Below are 26,705 nucleotides of genomic sequence, written 5' to 3' on the forward strand. Positions count from 1 at the left end.
CCTAGCTATGGAGGTGTGCTGCACCTGTGCTCCGAAAAGCTGTGGCTCTACCCGGACGATTTGTGTAGTGATAAGTGTGGTGATATTTAGTAGTGTGTTGTGTAAGGTGCATGGAAGTTCTGTGGGTGATGGTATTGTGTGCCTGTGGATGCTTGGTAGTTGTTTGTGGTATCTCTCTCTTGCCTTCTCTCTGTGATTCTGGTCGTAGGGGTTTGTGGGTGATGGGGTTGTGTTTTTTATATTGTATTGGGTGTGTGGGAGTGGTGTGTGTATGTGAATCAGGTGTGTGTATTTCGAATTGTCCAATGTGGCTGTGTTTTGTAAAAGTGTGTGTATTTTGAGCGCAGCGGTGTGTACCGCCAATGGAATACCGCGGTTGAAAGACTGCCGCATGGATTTGTGTGTTGTGATAGTGTGGACGTATTTCTGTTGGCGTGAAGGTGGAGGTTTTGTTTTTGCCAGTTTATCACTGACCTTTGGTGTGGCTGACTTGTGTGGGTGTCTGAATTTTGGCTGATTCCGTGCTGTGGGTCATAATAGCTGTGGTGGATTTCCGCGGCGGTGTGTTGGCAGTCTTCTGCATGGCGGTAAGCGGCTTTTACCGCCAATGTTGTAATGACCGCCATAATGCCATGCGCCACACATGTACCACGTTGACTGGTGCAAGCATGGCGCAATCCAACTGAGTTGCCCCTAAGTCTTTTCTGAAGACAAATTTATTTTTCACTGAAGGTGTCATTCCTTCATAAAATGGTGGTTTAATTTCATTTAAACCAATCTATTGAGTAGTTAGCCTTTTTGCCACCACCATACTCTAACAGTGAAGGCAGCTGGCAAAGGTCTGGTAAGTTGAGAATAGACAGACAATTTCGTGTTGCCTCTTGGGATGGCTTCAAGAGGGTGTTTTACAAAAAAACAGACTAAGATTGATAGTTGCATGCATCAGAGAGTACTGGGTAATATTTAAAGGATAAGGAATCTGCATAGAGAATATTCACTATAAAATGTAAGTGTTAGTTCTAAAGTATATTGCTTCCATCTGCACATTCTTAAATGACTGCCCTCCTCCCCTTACAGTTCACGTGACAACAATTAGGCTAGAAACTTCAAGATACTTAGGGGCTCTAGTGCCATTCTCACGTGTAGTCAATATTTTCTACTGCCACTGCAGCACCATGGACATAAGAAACGAAACATTAAACTAGATTCTAGGTTCTTAAACTGCAGCTGTGGTGTATCAAAGCTAGAAAAATTTTACTCTTTTTACACACTGCCCTTCAGGACGTCCGTTACCAAAGTTAAGTAACTTGTTTTTCTTTCCAACTGTCAGTCCTTATGTTTTGGCTTTATTACTGCGGCACCAGTTTAGTCTATCTAATCTGGAAATGTCAATGCAAATTTTCATTAGTAGATTTTACTGTTTGTGTAAGTCCGGTATTTGTGTCATTATGATGCATATTTGTAGCTAAGAGCCCAAATAATTGCTTGTATGTTTTGGTGCATTTGCAAATCAAGTTTCTGCACTTGTAAGTACAATGACACTCTTTATACACTCGTTTTTCTTCACATTTCTATGCTTCTGTTTGTGTTTATTATTGGCTAACTGTAAGGTAAACCTCTACCTCCCACCAGAAAAGATATTTGTTAAATCAGACAGGTAATTTAGCTTAACTATGTTTACACAGGTATGTTATGATAAACATCTGCAGTCAGTATTTTGTAACGGCTGTACCATTGCTATGTTTCCCATGTTTAGTCTGCAAGTCAGGAAAATCTTTTAGAAGAAGTTATGAAAGGCTTGTCGGAGTCTACTGAATTTGTGATGAAGGAAAGGCCAGCAACTCTGCCAGCGAAATGTGATATTGTAACATCAAGTGATAGAAATCGAACCAAGCCTGAACAATATGTAAAACCAAGCCTTCGCACACCAGAAGACACAAACATAACAAGGTCTTTGGTTCAACATTCACCATGTACTCTGGGAAAGGTTACACCAGAACGTGAACAAGCAGAGACACTGCACTCACAAAGACAGTCAGAAAGTAGTAACCAGTATGCAACCTTGCCACGTGCAAGCAGTGTAATCTCAACCGCTGAAGGATCCAGTCGAAGGACAAGTATTCATGATTTTTTATCTAAGGACAGCAGACAACCAGTATCGATTGATATTTCTCCAACTACAGCTGAAACCAGTCTCCCTTCACCCTCTTGTGAGTACACGGACATTAAGCAATCTCCTGATTCTCTGGTTGATACAGTGTGTCCTAGAAATCCCCCTGGTCAACAAGTTGTATGGAATGCAGTTGAGACTATGTCCTGTGGATGCGAGTCAGATAATGATTCCTGTAATGTGGGTCACGTGGAATGTTCTGTTTGTGAATTAGATAGGTTAAGCAGTCCATTGACTGGCGGCCCCCAAGTTGCTACATTTCCAGACATGTTGTTCAATGAAAATGATATAACATCAAGAAGTGATCAGAGGCCGTGCGCTCTACCTCATATGTCTCATCCTTTTGTGTGCCTAAACACAGAGTTGGTGAGCACTATCAGTGGGATACCTCAAAGGACTAAATCAAAAGAAAGAGATAAAGGTTGTGAATTTTTACTGGAAGCTATCCAACCAAATCACAAACAAAACACAGACACAATTATTGAACATGCACTACAGAACAAAGTAGGAAGTGATAGTGAGCTTTGTGTTTACACCAGTGAATCAGAGTCTCAGTTTGTGATGTCAGAGGATAATCAAACTGTTTGGTATGAGTATGGCTGTGTGTGAAAATGCAAATTATTGTTAATTTCAAGAACAGCTAATCAGTGTTCGGCTGCAGAAGCTGTTTTTGGTTATTTGATTGATTTTTTAAAGATAACTTTTATATCCATAACCAGTGAGTTATCAATCTCCTACCACATGCCTTAAGATAATCTGTGAAGGTCGAACCACTGTATGCTTTTTGCATTTAATTGAATTGACCAAGCTGTTCACCCCTTTTGACGATGTCCAGTCCCTTCATCTGATGAGTCTGAAACATATAACTTGGCACCCGCCAAATGGCATATTCTATTTTATATTGTCAAAAACAAAATAATTGAACATTTTTAAAGTACAAAAAAGATGTCTTTACAAGTGTGATTTGTATCAACATCAGCATACAGAGTGAGTCCGTGGAAGAAATAAGGGGGAAAAAGGTGAAAAAAAGAAATCCAATACATTACTTAAATTAGTTACTTTCATAATTTTTTTAACACTCAACAGATACACACTTTGCTTGCACTTACTATTTCATTTTAAAAATATATATTTTGTCTTCTGTTGAAAGAAATATGAGCAATGTCTCTAATATTCATCACTTCCTTGCTCCTTAGGTGCCTTTGTAACATGTTTTTCCACAATGAAAACGAATGTAAATATGTATGTCACCATAGCCTGCTTATTGGTCCACTGCGTTTGCTCTGTACTTTTTCTTTTAAGAAGATATAATGGATGGACTTGGATGTCAGCATAATATATTTCTGTTTTTAGGTTTCCTCTCACAGCAGTACGTATGTACCTTGTAGAGCTTCTGTATTGCTAGAATACATGCAACACAGCATCAAACAACCATACCCAGGCGCTTTTGTTTTTTGGTACCCAAATGCAAATTGCAAGGCTCAGCAGCCTCCCTCCAAGAAGCTGTTTGTGGTTATTTTTGAGTGTTTCAATGAGGGTGGCTAGTAAGAAACAGTTTTTTTAATTAACTATTTTATAGGAACATTCTAACCCATGATAGAAACTTGTAGTAACAATGTCCATAAAAAATACATTTTCGTAGCTTTTAGTTATTGATTTCTGTAAATAACCATAGCCACCAACGTGCTTTCATGAGGTATGTAATACTATGTGAGTTTCAACAGGCAATCGAAGACATTCACAGATTGCTGGTATGGTGACATGGGTGCAACTCCAAAGATGGGAAATTGCATTTGACTCGCTATTTTGTAACCTTTGGTGTTTATTCAAGAACCAAAGGGTATTAGCACATTCTCTGAATTATTGTAATCAATGTTCAAAAGTATAAACTCTGTAACCAACGAACTTTTTAAACTGGTGATCAATAGTGTATGATGTTCTTCAGTAGAATGCGTACATTTTCCATGCAGATAATTTGAGAGTAATAATTCTGGGGGCCTCGTAAAAAGAATTGCAAAATTCCAGAATACTCAAAATGGATGGAGGGGTTCCCTATCTAAGTTGGCTGGCAGAATGGCATATCAAAACGCAGGATACCACCAGAAGGTTTCTGCCTTGCACCCAAGTAATAATCCCTTATTTGTCCTCAATCTCTAGAAACCATTGATTCAATTAACTATCATCACTGAGGCTATATTAGGGCCTCTAGCAAATCCTGTCTCACCCTGTCTCTTCACTCAGCCCGTTTAACATACACATGGCTATTTTCAGTATACATGTGGTACTCTGCCCCATTCAAACAGGTTACATTCGCTTGGGGTGTTACATAGACATATAATAGAAGAGAAAAGAAAATATATGTCTTTGAAACCCTACAGTTAATGTTTGTATGTACCGCAGATGTGGTTGGACATTGACATGCTGAGTAAAGAATACGTCTTTTCCACAACATCTCAGGAGACATGCATTAATTTATTAACGTCATTTTCTGCAGGGACCCTTCTCAGTGTACTCATGAATTACAAATAATAGCCTCTACATTCCCTGCTCCACCTGCTGCTTGCAGTAGATTATGCATTTCTTTAGTTGAAGTGTACATTCATTGACCTTTTAAATCAACGTACGATGTCTGATTTGATAAATAAATAATAATACATGTAAATCTGTAAAGCTCCACCAAGGCTTATGAAAGCAAAAGTATTTGACATGTTTAAGACCAGAAACCTAGAGATGATTTCACAAAACAAGCTATCTTCTGCACTTGATGCATACTTTTCATGTTAGCCTCTCCAATTGAGTTAATGCGGTATACTGTTATGACTAAAACTATAACATATACATGATCAGATATTCTAGCTTTACATCTCTATATCTTGGTGTTTATCCAAAGCCTCCTGTAGTATCACAGTCTTGGGCCTGTGTTTCCTTTAGAGAAACACAGAGACCATTACATTTGTAGAGACCATTGCATTTGTAATGAGGAAGACCACACCCCTTAAGTGCTAATACACTTTAAAATTGCCCATCCAACAGGTTAGGACCACACGCCCGTTTTCTAGCCTGGGAGCACCACCTTCCAAAGTTTTATTGTGGCTCAGGTTGACACTTTGAGTATTTGTAAACGCAAGAGTCTATAAATGACACAGTGAAGCATGTGTTCTCCAGTTTATCTTTCATATAATATTTTGATGTGCAAGAATGTATCATGTAATTTTACACACCTTACATAGTGTTCCAAAGTATGTCATCTCAACTGGAATTGAAAAGCCCAGGTATGACTTGAAATGAAAAGTAGTTGATCTCAGGAGAGATAGTAGTGGAGTCAGTACTCTTTGGAGGTTCCACCCAAGATGCAACATTTTAATGCGACTAGAGCTGAGATATTGTGCACAATGTCTTATATTGAGCATGAATGGCTTCTTGGCCTTTGCTTTGCCTGGTACACAGCTCAGATGTGCAGCTTGAGTTTTCATCATAGAATTCAGCTACTCCGGTCAGGCTACTTATGGATGATTTGTTGTCCAGTTTGCTTAATCGTCCAGATGCTATGAAGCAGAAACACATTACAGCAAAGTTTGTAGGTCTCACAATTCCATACTAAATGTTTGTGTCTCTGGTAGTAAACGTGATGCCCAAAAATGATTTGTTAATACAAAGAGAGAAGATGACGTGATTTATTTGAACAAGTGCTGATGTAAAACACTGTAAACTACTGTAATGGGAAGCTGGCTAACTTGCATAGATATATGGCTTTGGATCTTGAGGTATGTACTATTTGTAAAATATGTTTAGGTTTACAGAGCATGAAGATAACATTGATGTTCAGACCATTTAGGAAGCTAAAAGTGGTTTTGACTCACAAAGATGATTATAGGTTATACACATCATTGTGAAGGTGCATGATGCACAGTGAGCCTCAGCTGTCTCAAAGTTGATGTGTGGGATGAAGTGATTAATATCGTACACAAAAGGAAAAAGGATAAATGGCGAGTTTAGGTTTTCTCTCAGTGATGCTATGGAAGTGAAGGGAAAAACATCTTTCACCTGCATTGCAAGAGGAATTGCAGTATCGGGAAAAACACATTTTTCTGCCATTGATTGCCAAGTCTGCAGCCACACTCCTCTTACCCCCACTCACAGAGCAGCTGAAACCACCAGCATCCCACTGGTGTGTGGATTCTTGACACCTTCCCATGATCCTCCTCTGCTTCAGAAGTCTACCCAGGGCCTGGGCAACCATGTATGGCTGTGTGTGTAAAACATGGAAGTACTGTGTTAGAGCTCTGCCTGTGAACATACTGTGTTAGAGCTCTGCCTGTGAACATTGGTTATACTCTAGGATGACTGTACACAAGCGATGGAGGCATGGTGCATTGCTGCGGGTTGGGAACATGCTCTTAAGACTGTGGGTTGGTAGCTCCTATCAGTGGTACTCTGCTCACCCACAGCAGCCAAGTTGTTAAAGTCCACACAGGCCTTGCAGCACTGAGCCAGTGAGGACCTTTTAATTGGTAGCCGGCACTTGGGGCAGGGTGGAGCATGAGAATGTGGGAGACTCATTCTGTGCCGACGGCACAGCATACTTGCGGAGATCACAGGTGTGGACACACTTGCAGCACAGTTAGCAACTTTGGTGGCTCTCATTAGCTGTAGTTGCCATCTTCTGATGGATACAACTACCTGTGGATTCCTCACCTATTGAACACTCCCCTTGCGCCAGCATCCGACGGAAATCTTCTTCCTAGCTTCTGCACGTCGACGAGGACGTCACAATTGCCCACGCGACGCCGTCTGACTTCATACAGGCAATAAGAGGTCCTCGCCGACGTGCCGACGTCAGTTCCCTTTTTCCGTGCCATTCGAACAACGGTTATTCTTCGAGGGAGCTACTGTTACTACTCAACGTAGTTACAGTTATTTTTGCTGTTTCTTCTTTGAGAAAAGATAGAATGTTGCAAAGAAAATCCGGATTCAAGCCCTGCAATGAGTGCGGTGGCAAGATGTCGGTTACAGACCCACATACTGACTGTTTGTGGTGTCTCAGCTCCGACCACGACGTTGACAAATGTGACTCTTGTCAACGGATGAATCCAAAGGCTTTAAAAGAGCGAGAAGCAAAGCTCTTTTTGGCGAAGTCGAAGAAAAAAGAAAAGCGACATCATCGCAAGTCATCTTCTCCGAAGTCGCATCGGCGTCATCGTGACTCCCGGCGTCATTGAGAATCTTGCCGCCGGTCGAGTAGGGAGAGATCGCGTTCGAGGTCGCATTCAGCTCGACGCCGGAAGACATGGGAAGTGAGTCCCACCATCTCTCCCCAGCCGCAGACGCCGTTTGCATCACCGACATCTCCGACTTCGCCGACGTCGCCTGTGAATCCTCCTTCGGTATTTGAGGTTCCTCAGCGTCAGGAGTTCTCTCCAGCTTCACAGACGCCAGGGCCGGCGCCGATGTCGCCTCCAACCCAGGCTCCTCAGTACCCGGCTTTCCCAGCCCCTGGAGCCGACAGTTCCGCATTCTTGAATACGATGTTTACAATTTTTCAGCAGATGGCTCCAGGTGGTGGACCGGCTGGTCCTTCGGGCCCATTGTCCTTCAACATGGGTGCTCCGGCTCCATTACGACCGGCACCTTTTATGCCCTTCCTTCCCATGGGAAATGTGGGCTCGGCGCCGGCGCCTGTGGCGTCAGCCTCTCAACCGGTGACGCCGAGTAGACCTGTGGCTTCGGCGCCGGAACAGTCTCCTATCTGCCCTTCGCCTTATACGGCGCCGAAGAAATCCATGGCGCCGATGGATCCGCCGTCTGATGGATCCGAGGATCGGCGTCAAGCTTCGACATCTGCTGAAGCCATGTCGACGCCTAAGATTGAGGCCAGGTTACACTCGAGGAGGCTTGCTCTTCGCCTCCTTGAGGAGCAAGAATATCGGAGACAAGCGTTGGAGGAAGGAGAGATTGAGGAATCTCAAGGAGACCTCCATGGTTTAGACACAGCCAGTGGTCTGGACACCTCTCCAGAATGGGACTTGACATCATCTGGAGTGTATACGGAGAAGGCTGCATTATTTCACTCGGTCATTAAGAAAGCAGCTGATTTTTTAGACCTTCCTTTGCCGGTGTCTGAGCCTAAGCCTAATATTTTAACGAAAGTATTGCATCCTGCTTCAACAGCTGCAGAGCCACTTCTGCCTTTTAATGAGGCTCTGTTAGATCCAATCCTGGAAATATGGAAGAAGCCGGTGTCATCTTCGGCAGTCAACAGATCGGTGGCTCGAAGATATCGAGTGGCTCCTGCTGACCCAGGCTTTCTCTCCAGGCACCCAACCCCTGAAAGCCTGGTGGTTCAGGCTTCATGTTCATCCCGGTCTGCCCCAGGTTCATTTCCAGCTGTGCCCTCGGACAGAGACTCAAAGAAGATGGACCTTTCTTCTAAAAAGGCTTTTTCGTCATGTAGGATGGCTTTAAAATCCACAAATGCTACATGTATTTTAGGGAGATACATTTACGCCCTGATGGACGAAATAAAGTTGTCTCATACTGAAGTGCCTCAAGAGGTGATGAGCCTAGTTTCTGATGCTCAAGCAGCGGCAACCCAAGTAATTCAATCTGGACTGGATACGACTGGCTCTGTAGCCAGGGCTATGGGTACTGCTGTTGCTACAAGGAGGCAAGCCTGGCTTCGTAGCTCTGGTTTCTCGTAGGATGTACAGTCAACCCTCTTGGACCTTCCCTTCGATGGGGATAAACTTTTTGGCTCCAAGGCGGACTCTGCCCTAGAGAGGTTTAAGGAGAGTAGAGCCACGGCGAAGTCTTTAGGCTTGCAGGCCTCCTCTTATGTTTCCTCCAGACTTTTTAGAAGGTTTAGGGGGTTTAGTCGTGGTTCCTCCTCCTCCTTTCGAGGCAGATTTCAGCAACAACCCGCCTCTGCTCTCTCCTACAGATCCTACAGGGGGAGGGGGAGGGTCCGAACCAGGGCAGCCGCCCAGCAGCACTCTGCCTCTTCCTCTTCCTCTGGAGGGGTGCAGCATGGGAAGCAGCCTTAGCCTTCCACCAATTCCTTCTCACACCACTCCTGTAGGGGGGAGGTTATTGAACTTTCTCCGCAAGTGGGAGGTTATAACATCAGACTCCTGGGTCATCAGCATTGTGGGGAAAGGCTATGCCCTTCCCTTTCGGGAGTTTCCCCCCCATCCCGCCCCACCCATCCTACTGTTCAGAAGAGCATCTCCTGTTACTAGAACAGGAGGTTCAAGTCCTCCTTTCAAAAGGTGCGGTGGAGTTGGTTCCAGAGCAGGAGAGGGGTCAGGGTTGTTACTCAAGATATTTCCTGATCCCCAAGAAGGATGGTCGGTTGAGGCCAATCCTGGACCTGAGGATCTTGAATTGGTTCCTCAAACAGGAGAAGTTCAAGATGCTGACCCTAGCTCAGGTGCTTTTGGCGCTGAACGATGGAGATTGGATGGCGTCTGTCGACTTACAGGATGCTTACTTTCATATCCCAATACTCAAGTCGCACAGGTAGTATCTCCGGTTTGTGGTGGGGTCGCAGCACTATCAATTTGCGGTCCTTCCGTTTGGTCTTACTTCAGCACCCCGAGTCTTCACAAAGGTGATGTCGGTGGTTGCGGCAGAGCTCAGAAGGAAGGGGATAGCAGTATTTCCTTACCTGGACAACTGGTTGATCAAAGCAAAGTCTCCGGAGCTCGTGTTGCATCACCTACAGTCGACAACCCAGTTGTTGTTCGACCTGGGTTTTTCAGTGAATGTGCCCAAATCTCACCTAGAGCCCTCTCAGCGCCTCCTGTTCATAGGGGCAGTACTGGATACAACATTGAGTCGCGCCTTTCCTCCGCCTCAGCAGATTCAGGACATTAAGGTGTTGGTTCCAATGTTTCAAAGTGGAGAGTTCGTTCCAGTCCTCAAGGTCCTACGTCTGCTTGGTCTGTTTGCTTCTTGCTTTCTGCTGGTCACTCACGCTCGCTGGCACATGAGGGCTCTTCAGTGGTGCCTCCGGAAGCAGTGGTCTCAACACAAAGGGGATCTCGAGGGATCGGTAAAGATCTCCAGGGATGCTGCTGCGGATTTAAAATGGTGGATTGCGGACAGCAATCTTTCCCGAGGAAGGCCGTTCTCGCAACCTCCGCTGGTGACCACAGTATTAACGGATGCTTCCATTCTAGGGTGGGGAGCTCATCTGGGGGACCTGGAGATCAAAGGTCTTTGGTCTCCAGTGGAACAGATGTTTCATATAAATCTGTTGGAGTTGCAGGCGATACGTCTTGCACTCAAGGCCTTCCTCCCTTCCCTTCGCGGTCAGTCGGTTCAGGTCCTGACGGACAATACAACCGCGATGTGGTATATAAACAAACAGGGAGGAGTAGGATCGTACCTTCTCTGCAGAGAAGCTCTGCGGCCATGGTCCTGGGCAAGGTACCATCGGATTTGCTTGGTAGCAAATCATCTGGCCGGAGTCTTGAACGTGCGTGCGGACGGTCTCAGTCGACATTTCTCGACCGATCACGAGTGGCGTCTCCATCCAGATCAAGTCCGTCAAATCTTCCAGATGTGGGGGATCCCTCGGATAGATCTGTTTGCCACTCAGGAGAACTCGCACTGCCCGTTATTCTGCAGCCTCCAGTATCCGGTACAAGGAGCGTTGGGGGACGCGTTTCAGATGACCTGGCGCGACCAGTTGCTTTACGCGTTTCCCCCCATACCTTTGATTTCTTCTGTTTTGAGGAAAATTCGCCAAGACCTGGCCCAAGTCATCTTAATAGCTCTGGATTGGCCAAGGAGGGTATGGTATTCGGATCTTCTCCAACTCCCTCTGTGCCCCCTGCTCCGTCTCCCTCTCAGGGCAGACCTCCTCTCGCAGTCGCAAGGGCAGGTTTTACACCCCCACCTCCAGAGCCTGCACCTTCATGCCTGGAGATTGAACGGGGCAACCTGAGTTCCTTTTCTCTCCCACCTGAGGTAGTGGATGTTATTTTATCGGCCAGGCGACACTCCACTAAATCTATCTACGCTAGCAGGTGGGCTACATTTGTGATATGGTGTGGAGAGAAGCAAATTGATCCCTTGCGTGCCCGCTTATCGGATATCTTATCTTTTGCATTGTCGCTGGCACAGAGGGGTTGTGCAGTGGCTACAGTCAAGGGATATTTATCGGCCCTGTCAGCCTTTCTATGTCTTCCAGACCAGCCTTCTTTATTTAAATCCCCTATAGTACTAAGATTTTTAAAAGGTCTCATTAATAAATTTTCTCCCACTCCTTTCAATATGCCCCAGTGGAATCTAAACCTAGTCTTGACTTTTCTTATGGGCTCACCGTTTGAGCCTATGCATTCTTGCCCTTTAAGATTATTGGTTCTGAAGACTGTTTTCCTTGTTGCAATTACTTCAGCAAGAAGAGTGAGTGAGCTGCAGGCTCTATCTGTTAAACCCCCTTACACATCTTTTTATGGGGATAAGTTGGTGTTGAGGACCAAGGCTGCTTTCCTACTGAAGGTTGTTTCACCCTTTCATATGGCCCAAACAATTACTATTTCCACGTTTTATCCTCCACCTCATCCTTCGAAAGAGGAAGAAAGACTACACCGCTTTGACCCGAGGAGAGCGCTGAGCTTCTATGTGGACAGAACGAAGGATTTCAGGTTGGAGGATCAACTCTTCATCAGGTACGTGGGAAAGAGGAGAGGAAGGGCAGTCCACAAGAGAACACTCTCCAGGTGGGTCATTCTTTGCATTAAACTGTGTTATTCTCTAGCAAAGAAGGAACCCCCTGATGGAATAAGAGCTCATTCCACCACAGCTAAGTCAGCCTCTTCAGCCTTGGCTAGGGGTGTTCCTGTGGTCGACATCTGCAAGGCCGCAACTTGGTCATCCCTTCACACTTTTGCGAAGCATTACTGCTTGGATTCGGAGGTTAGGAGGGATGGCCATTTTGCACGGTCAGTGCTGCAGGATTTCTTGGTTTGACCATTCAGGCACCCTCCACCGAGTGTGGTACTGCTTTGGGACTCTATTCAATAGGTGAGGAATCCACAGGTAGTTGTATCCATCAGAAGAACGAGTTACTTACCTTCGGTAACGACTTTTCTGGTGGATACATTAGCTACCTGTGGATTCCTCACGGTCCCACCCGCCTCCCCGTTGCCTGTCTGGTCTAACCAAGTTATTCTTGGGTGTGCTCTTCTTGGTATTTGAGGGCTTGTACATATACTGTATATATTTATTTATGTATTTATTTATTTGTTTATTTAAAAAAAAAAAAAAAGAGTTTTTGGAATGATGTTTTTATTTTGGATGTTATTAAATATTGTTATTTGATTGATTGTCTCAATGGCCTATTAGTCTCAGGCACGTAAAAAAAAAATTGGTACTGACGTCGGCACGTCGGCAAGGACCTCTTATTGTCTGTATGACGTCAGACGGCGTGGCGTGGGCAATTGTGACATCCTCGTCGACGTGCAGAAGCTAGGAAGAAGATTTCCGTTGGATGCTGGCGCAAGGGGAGTATTCACTAGGTGAGGAATCCAAAGGTAGCTAATGTATCCACCAGAAAAGTCGTTACCGAAGGTAAGTAACTCGTTCTTTGGTACCATTACTTGAATTCTTTGGTAGCCTTGGACACAAATCTCACTTACTGAGAGGAACAAGCAGGGCACCATTGGCTGTCATGCAGCAGGTGGGCTGTATGTCAGGGGTGAATGATGTTCATTGTATTCTTCTGTCTGCAAAAACACCAGAACAGATGGGTATGCTGATACCAGTATTTTGAAGAGTTGGACAGGCAATGCCATACCTATTCCATTTATATAATCTTGTTTTCTTTTGAACCTTTTCTCTTATGAGCCTTGTTGCTGACAATTAGAGACGCCTGGTCCATCAGTTTTTGGGCAGTTTCTATGCCAGATTACCCATTCTGTCTGTCTGACCATCTATTGACATGGTTCTTGATCACATATGTAATGAACGGTGTGCTTAGGTCTAATTTCCTCTGACATGCGTGTGGATAAGAGGTGTTTTGAATCTGGGTCTTTCTCATCCCTTTTTGAGAATGCTGCAGTTAAACTGGCATGCTCCTATGATCCCAGTGCTCACTGTAGAAACAGGTGAAGAATGATTTTGCTGAGACTTGGAGTTAGCAAAGCATAATATGCCATCAGGACATGATACAGTTTACTCTAATGTAAGACAATGACCTATGAAAATAAATTTGTGGTAGTGCCTTTTGTGGTTTTCCACAGATGATTATAGCATAATACTGGGGATGCCTTTAGGTAAGCGGAAACTATCTGGTGAAAGATTTGACTACATTTTACAAACATTTAAGTAGTAGAGACAAATAACTGGTTCATTGGGTCTATCAGCATTGTGCCCAACAGACCAGAATCATGATTTCAGCATCTCAACAGAGGCAGAAGTTTGATGTGGGTTATTCTTTCATTTACAGATTTTTTGAGGGATTCTCGTAGTAGAAAATGTCAAGGAAAAATAGGGACAATATCTCATCCTTGTGTCACTCAGACGTCTGGATACCAGTGAAGGGCCAGTGCTGATGGAGCTCTTGCTGAAACTGGAAAGGCTGATATCAAATCACTGGATCCTGTGGGATGTAAAAAAGGCATATACCCACTTACCAGGTTTCCACCATATTTTCCTCCTTGACAGTACTCAAATCTAGACAGTTACCAAGCCGAGTGCAGAAGTGAAACAAATGCTGCAAAACCTGTTTATACAAGTAGTGCAGCGGGTGTTGCGTTGCAGATATTGCGTTGATTTTCCAGCGAAGTAGATTTTCTGTCTCTGGTGAAGTCCAAGTCCTTAGAGACCACTTGTGGGTGAAGGCAAAGCCCTTCCAGCAGAGTCAGGGAACAGCATGCAACAGGGCAACAAGCAGGAGAAGAGTCCTTCCAGAAAAGCAGCCCCTATGAGTCCTTTGGGCAGCACAGCAGTCCCTGTGACAGAGCCAAGTTGTAGGTCCAGAAGTGTCTGATTTGAGGAGGTCACAGGCCCAGTAGATATACACCCCAAAGTGCCTTTGGAGTTCCCCTTTCAATCCAGTCCTGTCTGCCAGGAGATCTGTAGGTTGTTATCAGCCCTTTGTGTGAAGTCAGGCCATTAGCCTTTGAAGTGTAAGTGAGAGCCCCTCTGCCCTTCTCGCACAGGAAGACCCAGCAGTATGCAGATGAATGCAGATGCATTTGAGTGTCCTGTGTTTATGGCTGTCTGGGTGGAATGCACAAGGGGAGCTGTCACTACCAGGGCAGGTAGAACTTACAAGTACATGTCCTGCCTTTTACTTACAAAGCACCCTACCCTATGGGTTACCTAGAGCATACCTTACATGTGACATATGTGATAAATGTAGGCTCTAATCATGTCTTCAATGACTCTTGACATTTTACCTTTGTAACATGAATTTGCCAAACACTATTGTCTGGTCTCAGATCCTACAGCAGAGAATTTGTTTGTAATACGGTTAGTGCATCACATCTGTGAGTAGCCCATTTCATTTTGTTTTCCGAGGTTCCTTCATCCAAATTTGTAAGTTAATGCTGGGGAAACATTTCAAAGAAGGATGATGTGCAGGGGTGGTTTTATCATTTAGACAATTAAGATTTTCCTAGTAACTTATGAAGGAAAGTCTTAATTTTATTAAAGACATGGAGGCAAGTATTATGCCTTATTTTCCTGTCGGAATTTTGATAGCAGCAGTAAAGAAAAAATAGAAAAACTACAAATACCATGAGGCAAAAATCCATAGCCAATGAGATGTAAAATGTAGTCCACAATAAAGCACTAATCACAAACCCACAAGCCCTATAATACTTAACTTGACTGTGAACAGCCCTCTTTTCTTGTGTGAGGGATTAGTAAATATTGGACACTGGCAAAATAGAACAAATAATAAATAAAGCCATAATAATAGAGAACAGTTCTTAGAAAAAGTTCACAACTCCTGGGAAATTCTGACTGCAGTCCAAAGCGTCCGCAACCAATGTCTTGTGAAAATCTATAGGAGGTGAGGAAACCAGTTCATATCCCTGGAATGGAGAAGCATCCTTAGGAAGAAGATTGTGCAGGAGCTGGAGTCGCTGTTAGGAAGGGATCAAAACATCAGGGGAAAGTAACAATGTTGAGATGGGATAATACTCTCCTCAGTGTCTTTAATAAAATTAAGACTTTCCTTTATAAATTACTAGGAAAATCTAGTTTTTATTTTAAGACCGGAGGCTCCTATTATGCTTGTTTAAAGCGAATTAATCACAGTTAAAGAAGCATAAGAAGAAGGTAAAGGATTGCATAAAACACTTTAAAGTTGTTGTTATTTGACCAGTGAGCTGACCTGAGAATGTCCTCAAGGCGGGAACCAGCTTTGTAAGCCATAGCTCCCCTCGAAGAATGGGCACCAAAGGAGGAGGTATCAATTGCCGCTACAAACATAACCCACTTGACCCAATGGATGATAGTAGGAGGAAACTGGATTGTAGGGTTTCCTGAAGGAAGTAAGGAGTTGTGACGCTGAGGACATTCTTAGACCAGCTGTTTTCTGTTCATACACCTTTAAACATTGACCCACACATAATTTGGGATGGCCAGGAAAATAAGAATCAAATACTGTTGATAAGTTAGCCTTTGTACATCTATGAACTGTGAATAAAACACCTGTTGGAGTGAATTGTCAGGCTGAAATATCCAGAGCTCTAACATCTGAAAGTCTTTTAATTGAAATAATGCATAACATAGTAAGCTTAACTGATAACATTTTTAGAGAAACAAGTGCATTATCAGGCCAAGATAAAAACAGATTCGGTACATCTTTAACATCCCACAGAGAACTGTATTTGGGTAGAAGAGGATTACAAAACTTCCCTTCAATAATGGTTTTCCATTAATGTACGGGTGATTGGTTGATATGGCTGACCTACATAAGTTGATAGTGCGGTAAATTTTACCTTTGCTAGCTTCTGCCGCTAGGAAATTGACAATAAAAGTTACATCCACTGAAAGGGGATTGATGTATTTTTCCATGCACCAGCCAACCCATAAGAACAAAGCTGATTTGTAAGCTTTTGTAACTCCTTGGGCCCAGGAGTGTTAAATATAGTTCGAAACTTGTGCCAAAATACGTGGGACTGGTTGGAAATTCCCAAGATTTTCCAAGCTGACAGGGTAAGAAGATTCTCTAATATTAAGTTGTGGTGGAGGCCTAGAGGGTCTGATAGAAGGTTGAGAAATGAATGAGGAGGAAACAAGAAGTCTATGGTCAGCTCCAGAAGAGTAGGGAACCACACTTGGGATTGCCAAAAGGGGGCTATGAGTACCAAAACTGCTTGTTAACATCTTACTTGTGCTAGCAACCTGTTAATCATAATGAACAGTGGAAATGCGTAATTGAGAGAAGTTGACCAGTACCGTAAAAAGGCATTGGAGGCTAATGCCAAGGGATCAGGGCGCCAACTGTAGAATAAAAGTTGGGAGTTGAGGCGAGAAGCAAAAAGATCTATCTGGAATTGATCCATTTTTTTTTAAGGGACTCATATACTGCGGGATGAAGCTTCCAATCGCTTGAATCTTGGAGACTGCAAGAATGCCAGTCTGCAACTGAGTTTAGACTGCCTGTACAGAAATTCTGTTTTGGGGCAACTCCCAAAACCCTTTTGCTAGTTCTGCTAAGAGTTTGGAATTTGTGCCTCCCAAAACACTGTTAAAGCGTACCGCTGAGACGTTGTCCATTCTGAGAAGAATAGAATAACAAACCCTGTTTTTTGCTAGGCTTCTGACATGCATGATGCTGAGGAGAGGGCCAAAGGAAGAGAGGAAAATTGAAATGTTTGGTTCTACCACTGAAATTGTAAATACTTCCTGGCATCTGGATGGATGGGTACAGTGAGATGCGCATCTTGTAGATCCAAACAAACCATCCAGTTGTTTTGGAGTAGAGTCTCTGAGATGGATAATGGTCTCCATCTTGAAATGTCAGTAAACAACAAAGCAATAAAAATGTTTTAAATTGATGACTGGACACCTCTTGTTCTTTTTCCTTTGTACAAGAAATACTGTACTGAGAAAACCTGAGTGATCAAGATGGTAAGGTACAATTGCTTGTTTTTGAAGAAGAGCTTGAACGTCTATCGAAATGAGGTTTGACATTTCTGTAGAGAAGTGAGGAGGGTGTGGAAGAACTGATTGAAAAAGTTTTGAGTAAAGTTTGATAACCTAACCTTGCTCAGTGTTTAATACCCATGTGTCTGAGGTAATTAAACGCCCTTATGTGGAGAAAGTATAGAAGACGGCCTCCTACGTGAGGTATGCCAGAAGAGAGCCTTACCAGATTGTGTGAAACATCTGGAACTCTTGTTTCCTCCATTGCGGAGACCTCTTCCCCTATGGGTATAAACTGCGGGTAGTACGACGAAACGAAGAATTGAAGGCACCATGGGAACCTAAGTTGTTGTACCCTCAACCAGCAAAGCAGTTCCTGCCTCTGCCAGCCCTGGTGAAAACCCAATTGGAGAACATCTTCATTAAAGACTTCTGGGCCTTGTCAAGAGAAGCAAACGCAGCTATATATTTGCTGAGTTCCTTGATAAACCTGTCCCCCAAACAAACGGCCTTCTGCTTTGATCCCTGGATCAGCCACAGCAAGGTTTACTAGTTTTGGGTCTAATTTATGAAGGAGTCCTTTTCTGCGCTTGTGGGTAAGTGCCGAGTTCGCATTGCCCAGTAAACAAAAGGCACGTTGGACCCACAAAGGTAATTCCTATGGTCTTATCAGAACATTTTCCAGCATGGCTGCTTCTGTTAAATCAAAAATGCGGATTAACGGCCCAACAATGTCCAAAAGTTTCTCTTGGCATGTGAACCATGCCTTGTCAACTCCTTTACGAGGATCTTTTCAGAATCTGGAGAAGAAGGTTACGAGGGAAGGATCTATGGAAGGAGTAATAGTGATTTTTTGAGGGAAGGGAGGATTGTGGGCATTCACATTTTATTTTAGCCCTAGTTTGTTAGTCTAGTGGGGTGCATAACCCAGAAGAGACATACTCTCCTGCATGGTCCACAGGAAACCACTCTGTGGAATGTGGGTGGTGAATATCATTTGGGTCAAACATTGGGACCCCTTCTGCATCTGTGACCAAAATAGGTTTTGCAACCTCTTGTGAAGTCATTTTGGCTTTCTTTTTTGGTGGGGACCAAAAGAGTTCCAAATTCCTGCAATCGGGTTTACCACTGTCCGAATCCGCATCCCCCATGTCATCATCCATGTCAGGAATGTTCCGAATAATTATAGGTGAGGAAATATGCTTTAATTTGTTCTTACATTTGAGAGACAATTTATTCTTTATGTTCCCCTCCTTTAAAGGAGGCCTGTGAGAAGCCACGTCCTCTGTCTTGTGTGAGGGATCCTCACTAACCAATAGCTCCACTTTAGGAGATTGTTTGGGTAATGGGTGCTTTCTGAAATCCCCTCCGCAGAATGTGCCAAAATCGGCTTTGAAACAATATTAATTACTAAATTTTCTAAATTTCTGGTTAGCTAATCCATGGAGGCAGAAACTGCCTGTTCAACTGATACTTGAATGAAATCATTTGTCAGGCATTACAGGAGAACTGTCAATCTCCATGCTATGGTAATGTGTGAACAGCATCCAAAACTAAAATCTAGCAACAAAAAGGAATTAAAAACAGTAGAGAATAGGGAATGAAGGAAAAAAAAACACCTACGGGTGGAGAAAAGGGAGGAACAAGTGAGAGGCAGAGACTGGAGAGGGTTGGGACCGGCACTCTGACCAGCAGCCGGGCAAAGCAGACAATAGAATTCAAATGCACCGGTAATATAAATAACGGTGCCGGATAAAGGTGGGAAACAGTATCAAAACCTGTAAACCAGAAATGAGCACGGCCACAAGCTCAAAGGGAACAAACCCTAGAGGTGAGGAAACAACATCTCTCCCAACCGCTGCATAAAATGGCCACGGCCGTGTCAGGAGCATGTCAGCAAGACAGCATGAGGAAAGCAGCGCTCACGGGCGGTGCAACAGCAAGCCGTCTGGGGAAAACACAGCGAAAAAAACAGAGCACCCAATTAATGTACAATAAGAAAAATATCACGCTGATATTAATGCAGTAGTAGAAACGTTAGCTATTGACATGCGAGCAGCAAGAAAAGAGGGCTGCTCACAGTCAAGTTAAGTATTAGAGGGCTTGCAGGTTTGTGATTGGTGCATTACTGTGGACTACATTTTACATTGCATTGGCTATGGATCTTTGCCTCATGGGATTTGTAGTTTTTCTATATTGTCTTGACTGCTGCTAATAAAATTCCGGCAGGAAAAGAAAGCATAATAGGAGCCTCCAGTATCGAAAAAAACAATGTATATATACGTGTCGTCCTAATGATGGTGGATGCTCTGTACCTTCCTCGGATTATTTATTACCCGCTCAGCTCTTTTCCCCTCTTATTCTTTGGTACATCTGAATCCATCTATTGCCCTGATTATGAGTAAGGAGGAGTCAAATGAACGCATGCTTTTATGCATTAATCTAATTCGACATTATTATGACATGTTTGGTTTCCCATAGCTGGTTTTCCTGCATGTGGAAGAAGTAAACCTGATGTTCTGGACTGTAATACCAGCCAGAAAATTCACATCAGACTTAAGCTGCAGCAGCAGCCAAGTAATGGCCTGCTTTTGTTAAATAGCAGTGGAAGCATACAATGGGAAAATTTACCCTTCCCTCCTCTACTGTCCCCACCCCACCTACTGGCCCGTGCATCATTTACCACCTGCTTAAAGCAAGTGGTAAATATACATTGAAAAACTACATGCAATAGGAGATTCTGTGTGGTTTTACAAATGAAATAATCTGTCTCACATAGTAATTCCCCATTCCTTGGAGTCTTACTCCTAATTGTTGGTGCAATTCAGAATCAGGCTGTGCATACACATACCTGAGAACTGAGAGGCATTGAAACAGTGGTGCCATTCATATCTTAGGATGTCACCATATTTGGTTTGTTTTTCTTGTGCATAGGACAGAAACTGTGTGAAAAGAGCTTCCAGGCTGCCAATCAAAAAGGTATCTATAAATAATCAATTATACATAAGAACCAACATTATATAATGCTTTCCTCTTTGCACTTAAAACTACCACAGGCACTAAGTTATAGAATCCTAAGTTAGAAAAAAACAAAGACCCTCATTACGAGTGTGACGGTCTTGCTGTGCCGCAGGCTGAGCCACCACAGTCCGACTGCAGGCACTGTCATGTTTCTGCCAGTCGACAGCCCGTCGGTCTCGACGGTCGTAATCCGCCAGGGCAGCACTGCAAGCAGCGTTGCCCTCAGGATTACGAGTCCCCAGTCCGTCAGCCTTTGCATGGCGGTTGGACCACCATGCAAAGGCTGGCGGGAAGGGGCGTCAAGGGCTCCATGATTAGCCCCATTGTGCTTTTCACTGCCTGAATTACGGGCAGTGAAAAGTGCGACTGGTGCTGTCGCACCCGATGCATCGCAACATTGCCGCTGGCTCAATTACGAGCCAGTGTCAATGTTGTGGTGAGGTTACCGCTGGGCTGGCAGGCTTAAAGAATGTTTCCGCCCAGCAGGAAACTTGTAATAGGGCCCCGTGGTAGGACGGCCGCATATGCAGTCATCCCAACGCTGGACTTCCCGACAATCTCAAAATGAACCCCTAATTGTCTTAATGCACAAATCCAGCATAATTGCAGTTTGTCAGGTTCCTTTACAGCACTGATACTCAAAGTACGGCCTGGGGGGCGCATGATGCCCTCCTGACCTTTACATGTGCCCCCCTGGTGCACAACAGCACTATGTAGGATACTGAATGTTAAAGAAAGGAAGAAACTGTTCAGTCCTGCATTACTTAACTTTAGGATCACCTTCATTTTTAAAGCCATCTTGCAGCAAAGTGTAAACATATGATAGTCTCTTCAAAATTCAGTCTATTTAATTAACATGCAGAACCTTTTCACTTTAGTACATCAAAGTATATCAGCACGTTGAGAAGTACTGTTTTAAAAGTGATAGTTTTCAAACATGAATTTAGAAACATCAGTTATTCCTCCTATCCAGACAACAATGCCAATAGTGAAATGAGGCAAGTAGGTTGTCCTGTGCACCCTTTGGGTGACCTGGGTTCCTATTATACAAGTAAAACATTATAGTTTTTAAATCAAACATAGAAGGAGGTTTTGTACAGCAGACTTCCTGAATTCATTCTTTTTAGGTCCTGTTTATGTGATAATGAAGGGTAGAGAAATAAAACTATTGCCCAGGATCACACAATTTGGTAAAATTGGAAAGCCCGGATTAGTCCCAGATTTTCTGGTTTCACATTGTGCAATTCAGCAACTACATGTATATGCTTTGCTTCCTCTACGCACACCTTGCCACCAATGCCTGTCCACACCCCCACCCCGAGGCCGACCGCACCTTGCTGGCATCAATACGGCCCTCGTACACATCATAGACCACACCTTTTGGCCCCTGGGAAAATGTTTGTGAGTACCCATGCTTTACAGCAATTACAGTTGCTTATTGGGGAGACCTGCAGATGTCCAGAATTAGACGAGTTAAATCCATCTGGTGTCAGCTCAGCCATCCTCAGGGCTATAATACTGAATTGGTACATGGAGCCACTATTGGAAATAAACAGGTGAAATTTGCTTAGAACACACCACCATGTAAATATGACATTGTTAAATGTTATATTGGTCATATCAGTATGCCCTGCTTTGTATTTGTCATAGTACATTGATTTGTAGCCACAGGAAAGATCGAAATAAGAGTTTTTACATGCATTTTTTAATCCTTCAATAATTTGTCAAAAAAACATTGGTTTCATATGGGAACATGCTGAATATCAACCCATTTGCACAGTTAATTACTAATAATTCAGAATTGTAATTTAATATTTAATTATTTGTGTGCGTGATGCATCAAAAGCTTTTCCAACATCCAAGTACTGTATATAATATCTGTCGTGTTTCCCAGAACTACAATTTTTGCTGACCATAAACAAAAACCATTACAAGGATGAGCAGGATTCTTAGAGTCCTATTATTTTGCTATCCGCTGTAACAGCAATTCTCCTACTGAGTTCTGTACCTTCGAAACTATATATACACACCAGAAGAACAATAGCCAAGCAGTGTTGTGGAGACAATCTGGGATGCCACCAGGTCCTACATTTTTGGGGGTTCATTTGCTACTTGATCAAAATCATCTTTAGCTCCAGACTGTATACTTTAGGGCATCATTTAATAAGTGTATAATGTGTTGGTAATCCTGATAAGTGATTTGCACCGTTGCCATCTGTTACACTCCAAACTTTCAAAAACTATAAACATTGGCTTCTTTATTTGAAACCAACCATGAATAATTTCAAAAGCCCAATGTTTTTTGTTACATGTGAAAACGTTTTTGTGGCTTCTTCACACCCAAAACTTTCCACAACCTTCAACTCACTCATATTTACTTTCATAAGAAAGTGATCTCAGAGGCTTTGAAAACAGTGTTACTTTTACTTTAAAAACACATTTTTAACGGTCGTTCCCTCATATCACCGGATGTTCCTAGAAGTGTCAGTCCCACAAAATTCTCAAATAAATGGCACCTTGCTCACAGTTGTAGATTTCATAGCATTATAAAAGGCAGAGGATAAATGAAAATAACATGTTAACATTCCTTCGTTGTCATGCTCAGACTGATGGAGGGCCTTTATAATTATCATTAGCAGTACATTTCAGTCCAAATGTATTGTTTTATATATATATATATATATATATATATATATATATATATATATACGCACCAAAAAGTTGTTTTGCAGATGTTCTGAGATTTTTATAACGTGATCCATCATCTTGAATTAAAACAACCAGTCACATACTTGCCTGTAATTAGCAAATACCTGGGGGTACAGTATAAACTTTTATAAGGTGGTACACAACAATTGCCGTTTGACCATGGGAGTACACAAATTGCTGATAGTCTTGCATTTTCTGTTTTGGGCAATTTAAAGTTTACACTAAACTTAATGCACTAAAGAGAAATGGATACATCTTGTGATGGTAACCACTCCCTTGTGCTCTCCCAGTGGCATGCTGATAAATGGTTTATACCAGTCTTTTTTTAATTAACCATAATAGGTCAACTTCAAGGTGAAAGACTTTGAGGCACTTCTAAGATTTAAAAAACATATTCAATATTTACTTGTGAAAAAAGGTGCTAAATTTCGAGATAAATTATCTGGTGTTTTTCTGGTTAAGAATGCCACAACTGGGTTGGACAATGCACCATTAGGTGAGTAGTTCCACTTTGCAGTTCCCCACCTCCTTTAAGTTTAAGGCACCCAGTATAAAAGCAGTGGACAAAATAGGACAACAGAAACAACTCTGTAAAACCAGATGGCCTGATTTAGATCTTGGCGGATGGATTACTCTGTCACAAACATAACAGTTATTCTGTCTGCTGTATTACAATTTCTTTAGGGTATAATGGAATAGTAATACTTCGGACAGGATATCCGTCACATTTGTGACAGAGTAACCCTGTCCGCCAAGACCTAAATCAGGCTCATAATCATTTCATTGTGAATATTACCTCAGAAACCAAAATAAATTGTATTTGCTTGTTCGCCATAAAGAGTGTAGTTCAGTTATAATTCATCTTTCATGTTGTTTTTTAACCAGCAGGTGTTTTTCTAGTTGAAAAATACTTCTAAAAACACTGTCACTATTTTTAATTTTAAAGTGCAGGCTGAGCAGCTAATTCTCTAAACTCGCAGTATGTAGTGTTTATTTTTATTAAAGTAATTGCAAGGTGAAATTAATGTTCCTTTATTTTCTACATTATAAAACATCCTGTGTTCTTATAATATGTGAAACAGCATTTGTTACATGTATGCACTAAAACCAAAAAGACAAAAGTCCATTTGTAGATGTAACATTTGATGTCAGACAGCTGCTCTGAGGCCTGTGGCAGAATTGTATTGCTGATTCACCAGAACACGTTGCACTTCCACAGCAGCTCTGTTAACATTGTTGGTAAAATTCTGTTGAAATCTACGATATTTACCTCCAGATTTCCTTGAAACCTGTCAAAGCCCAGTATTAATTTGGTTGAAGTTAAAAGTACTGTTTTGTGGAATAAAGTTCTTAGTAGTGTTATGCTCTTGAAAACTCTGAATTGTGACTATTACCATGTTGATGTATGGTGTTCTACTGAGGATATGTAGGTGGCTATCCCAAATATTGAATTTCATCTATGTGTTGTACGTTGGAAATGGGTTTGCTACTTTTCCATCAGGAATTGTGTTCCAGATATATATTTAGTAAATCAATCTGTGATGTAATGCAAATTATACTACATTTTTTCTTCTGCAGGTGTGGAAGCAACACCATCAATAAGAAATTCAAAAAGCAGGTCTAGGGAGCAACAAAGCTCACATATCTAGCCACCCACTCTGCAACTGATGTGGGGCATGTGGTGAGTTTCCTGCCCAGATTGTAAATGAGATTACCATAGTCTCATTTACAAAACTAACAGCATTACCAGAATCTGTGCACATGGCATTAACCAGTGTATTATTTGCTTGTTTGGTTGGCTTGCTGTCTTGCTTCACGGTTAAGCCACATTGGGTTGCTACTATACGCTTTGCCTGGGCAGGGAACATGCCACAATCTTCATCCTTAATTTAGTATCACAGATAAATGGAATTAGAGTTTTTAAAACATTTGCTTAAACATGCTGGTAACATAAGGCAAAAATAATTGCTTCTCTTGCATGGCAAAAAGATATAAGAAAGTGTCTTTGTTTTGTTCACCGTATGTATGTGTATGTTTCTAAAGAACATTCAGTATTTTGAATTTGTGGATGCAATCTCCTGTAATTCATCAAAAGCTTTCTTTCTCTTTCTTATCCAGTCTAACTTAAACTCTATTGCATGACAGTATTTCTTCATTTTACGGAGTTTTCTCATCGCTTTTACATTTCTTACCTTATCTGTCTCATACTCTTTCTTTTTCTTTCTGCATTCGAACAAAACAGAGAGAGAAAAGTGTCCTTCAGTTTCTCAGAGAGAACAGTTGTTCTGAATTGCCAAGACAGACGACCGTAGAACCGTTAACAAAAATATTGAGAACTGTATCCAGTCTTCAAGAATAGTGCAGGCAAGGACTACACCTTCCTTGAATCAAGGAGCTCTTCTTGAGTCTACTGCAGAACGATGTAGAATGTCTTAAGAATTTATTGCATATTGCACTGTGCAAAGATCTCGAACTCGTGGACAGCTCTGCTCTCTAAAGGATCGGATCATGCATTTTATTATTTCAGGACAAACCCCAGAAACCGAAAATCACGTTGCCATTAAACTCGGTCATCTACCTCCTTAGAGGCGCAGCTTATTGTAAACAACATTTATCAGTTTGCATTTCATGATGCTCACTTGAAACGTGTATTAGACAAAACCACCAGGCATGTGCACTGCCTTATGAAGCTAGCAGTTACTGCATGATGATGCTCTTTCAAGGGACTATTGTATTTGTGTCACCTTATCTGAAGACATGTTTGAAGTTTGCAAAGCACAACGCCTACTTAGGATTTGCAGTAACATAGCCAACACCTTCTTACGGTCTGCAATAACATAATTTCTACAAAGGGGTATTTGTGACAGGAACCAGATAAATCGGATAATCGTCCAAGGTTTCCTGCAACGTGTATTTTCAATTAAAGTTCATGCCATAATTTTGGCATTACCGATTTATTTAATAGTTCTGTTTTAGTTACATTTTTTTATTGCTGTTTTCACTTGTAAGTGAAATAAATGCTGTCTTTTACGTAAGTTTACTTCTAACTTCGTTCTGTAAGATGACAATGTAAATAATGACATGAAGTAATATTTTACTTGACATTTAATTCTATGTGCTCATTTATTAAAACATGTTCAGTTTTGACCGTTGCTGTCTTTCTTGTGTGCTGCAAAAACATGTTATTGGTTTTAACACATTTTCCAAAACACACATTTAACTGATGCATAGACTGGTAATCTTCATTACTCTGAATCTGGGTCACCCTTGTCACAGTCCTTTGTTGATGGGGAGTTACCCTTTTTCGTTCAGGCTTCTATACCCTTTCACAACCTGCCTCAACAGATATTGACTATTAAAGGTTTTTGTTTACAACTCAGTTGCAAGTCTTTCTTATATGCATAATATGCAGTGACAAAAACCCCACCCTGTCTGTCTTCATGTTACTACCAAGCTAACTTTGATAAACATATCTCACTAGAAGAGGAGAGGTGGGATTTTAGGACTTTGACGAGGATGACCCAGATTTAGAGTAATGAAGATTACTGGTAAGTAATGTAGGCTTTACTTCCTTATCTGTTCATCCTGGTCGCCACTCTTACTTCATTTGGACATAGCGAGCCCTCTTATGAATATATAAATACCAGTCACTCAAGTAATTCTTCCATCATTTATTAGCCATAGAATTGCTTTAGGA

General features: G+C 42.3%; 1 protein-coding gene across 2 annotated transcripts in view; it reads left to right on the forward strand.

Moving 5' to 3' along the window:
* Positions 1-26,383, forward strand: part of CCDC88A (coiled-coil domain containing 88A) — a 1,055,351-nt gene extending 1,028,968 nt beyond the window's left edge. The window contains exons 31-33 of one of the 2 annotated variants that reach the window (XM_069234179.1): positions 1,757-2,210; positions 24,587-24,689; positions 25,251-26,383. In XM_069234179.1, coding sequence (XP_069090280.1) covers positions 1,757-2,210; positions 24,587-24,657 — 525 coding nt within the window. In that variant the 3' untranslated portion in view covers positions 24,658-24,689; positions 25,251-26,383. The remainder of the gene's footprint in view (positions 1-1,756; positions 2,211-24,586; positions 24,690-25,250) is intronic. The other variant, XM_069234180.1, reaches the window with a different exon arrangement.
* The last annotated feature ends 322 nt before the right edge of the window (positions 26,384-26,705 follow it).

This window comes from Pleurodeles waltl, chromosome 5 (assembly GCF_031143425.1).
Source record: "Pleurodeles waltl isolate 20211129_DDA chromosome 5, aPleWal1.hap1.20221129, whole genome shotgun sequence".
NCBI lineage: Eukaryota > Metazoa > Chordata > Amphibia > Caudata > Salamandridae > Pleurodeles > Pleurodeles waltl.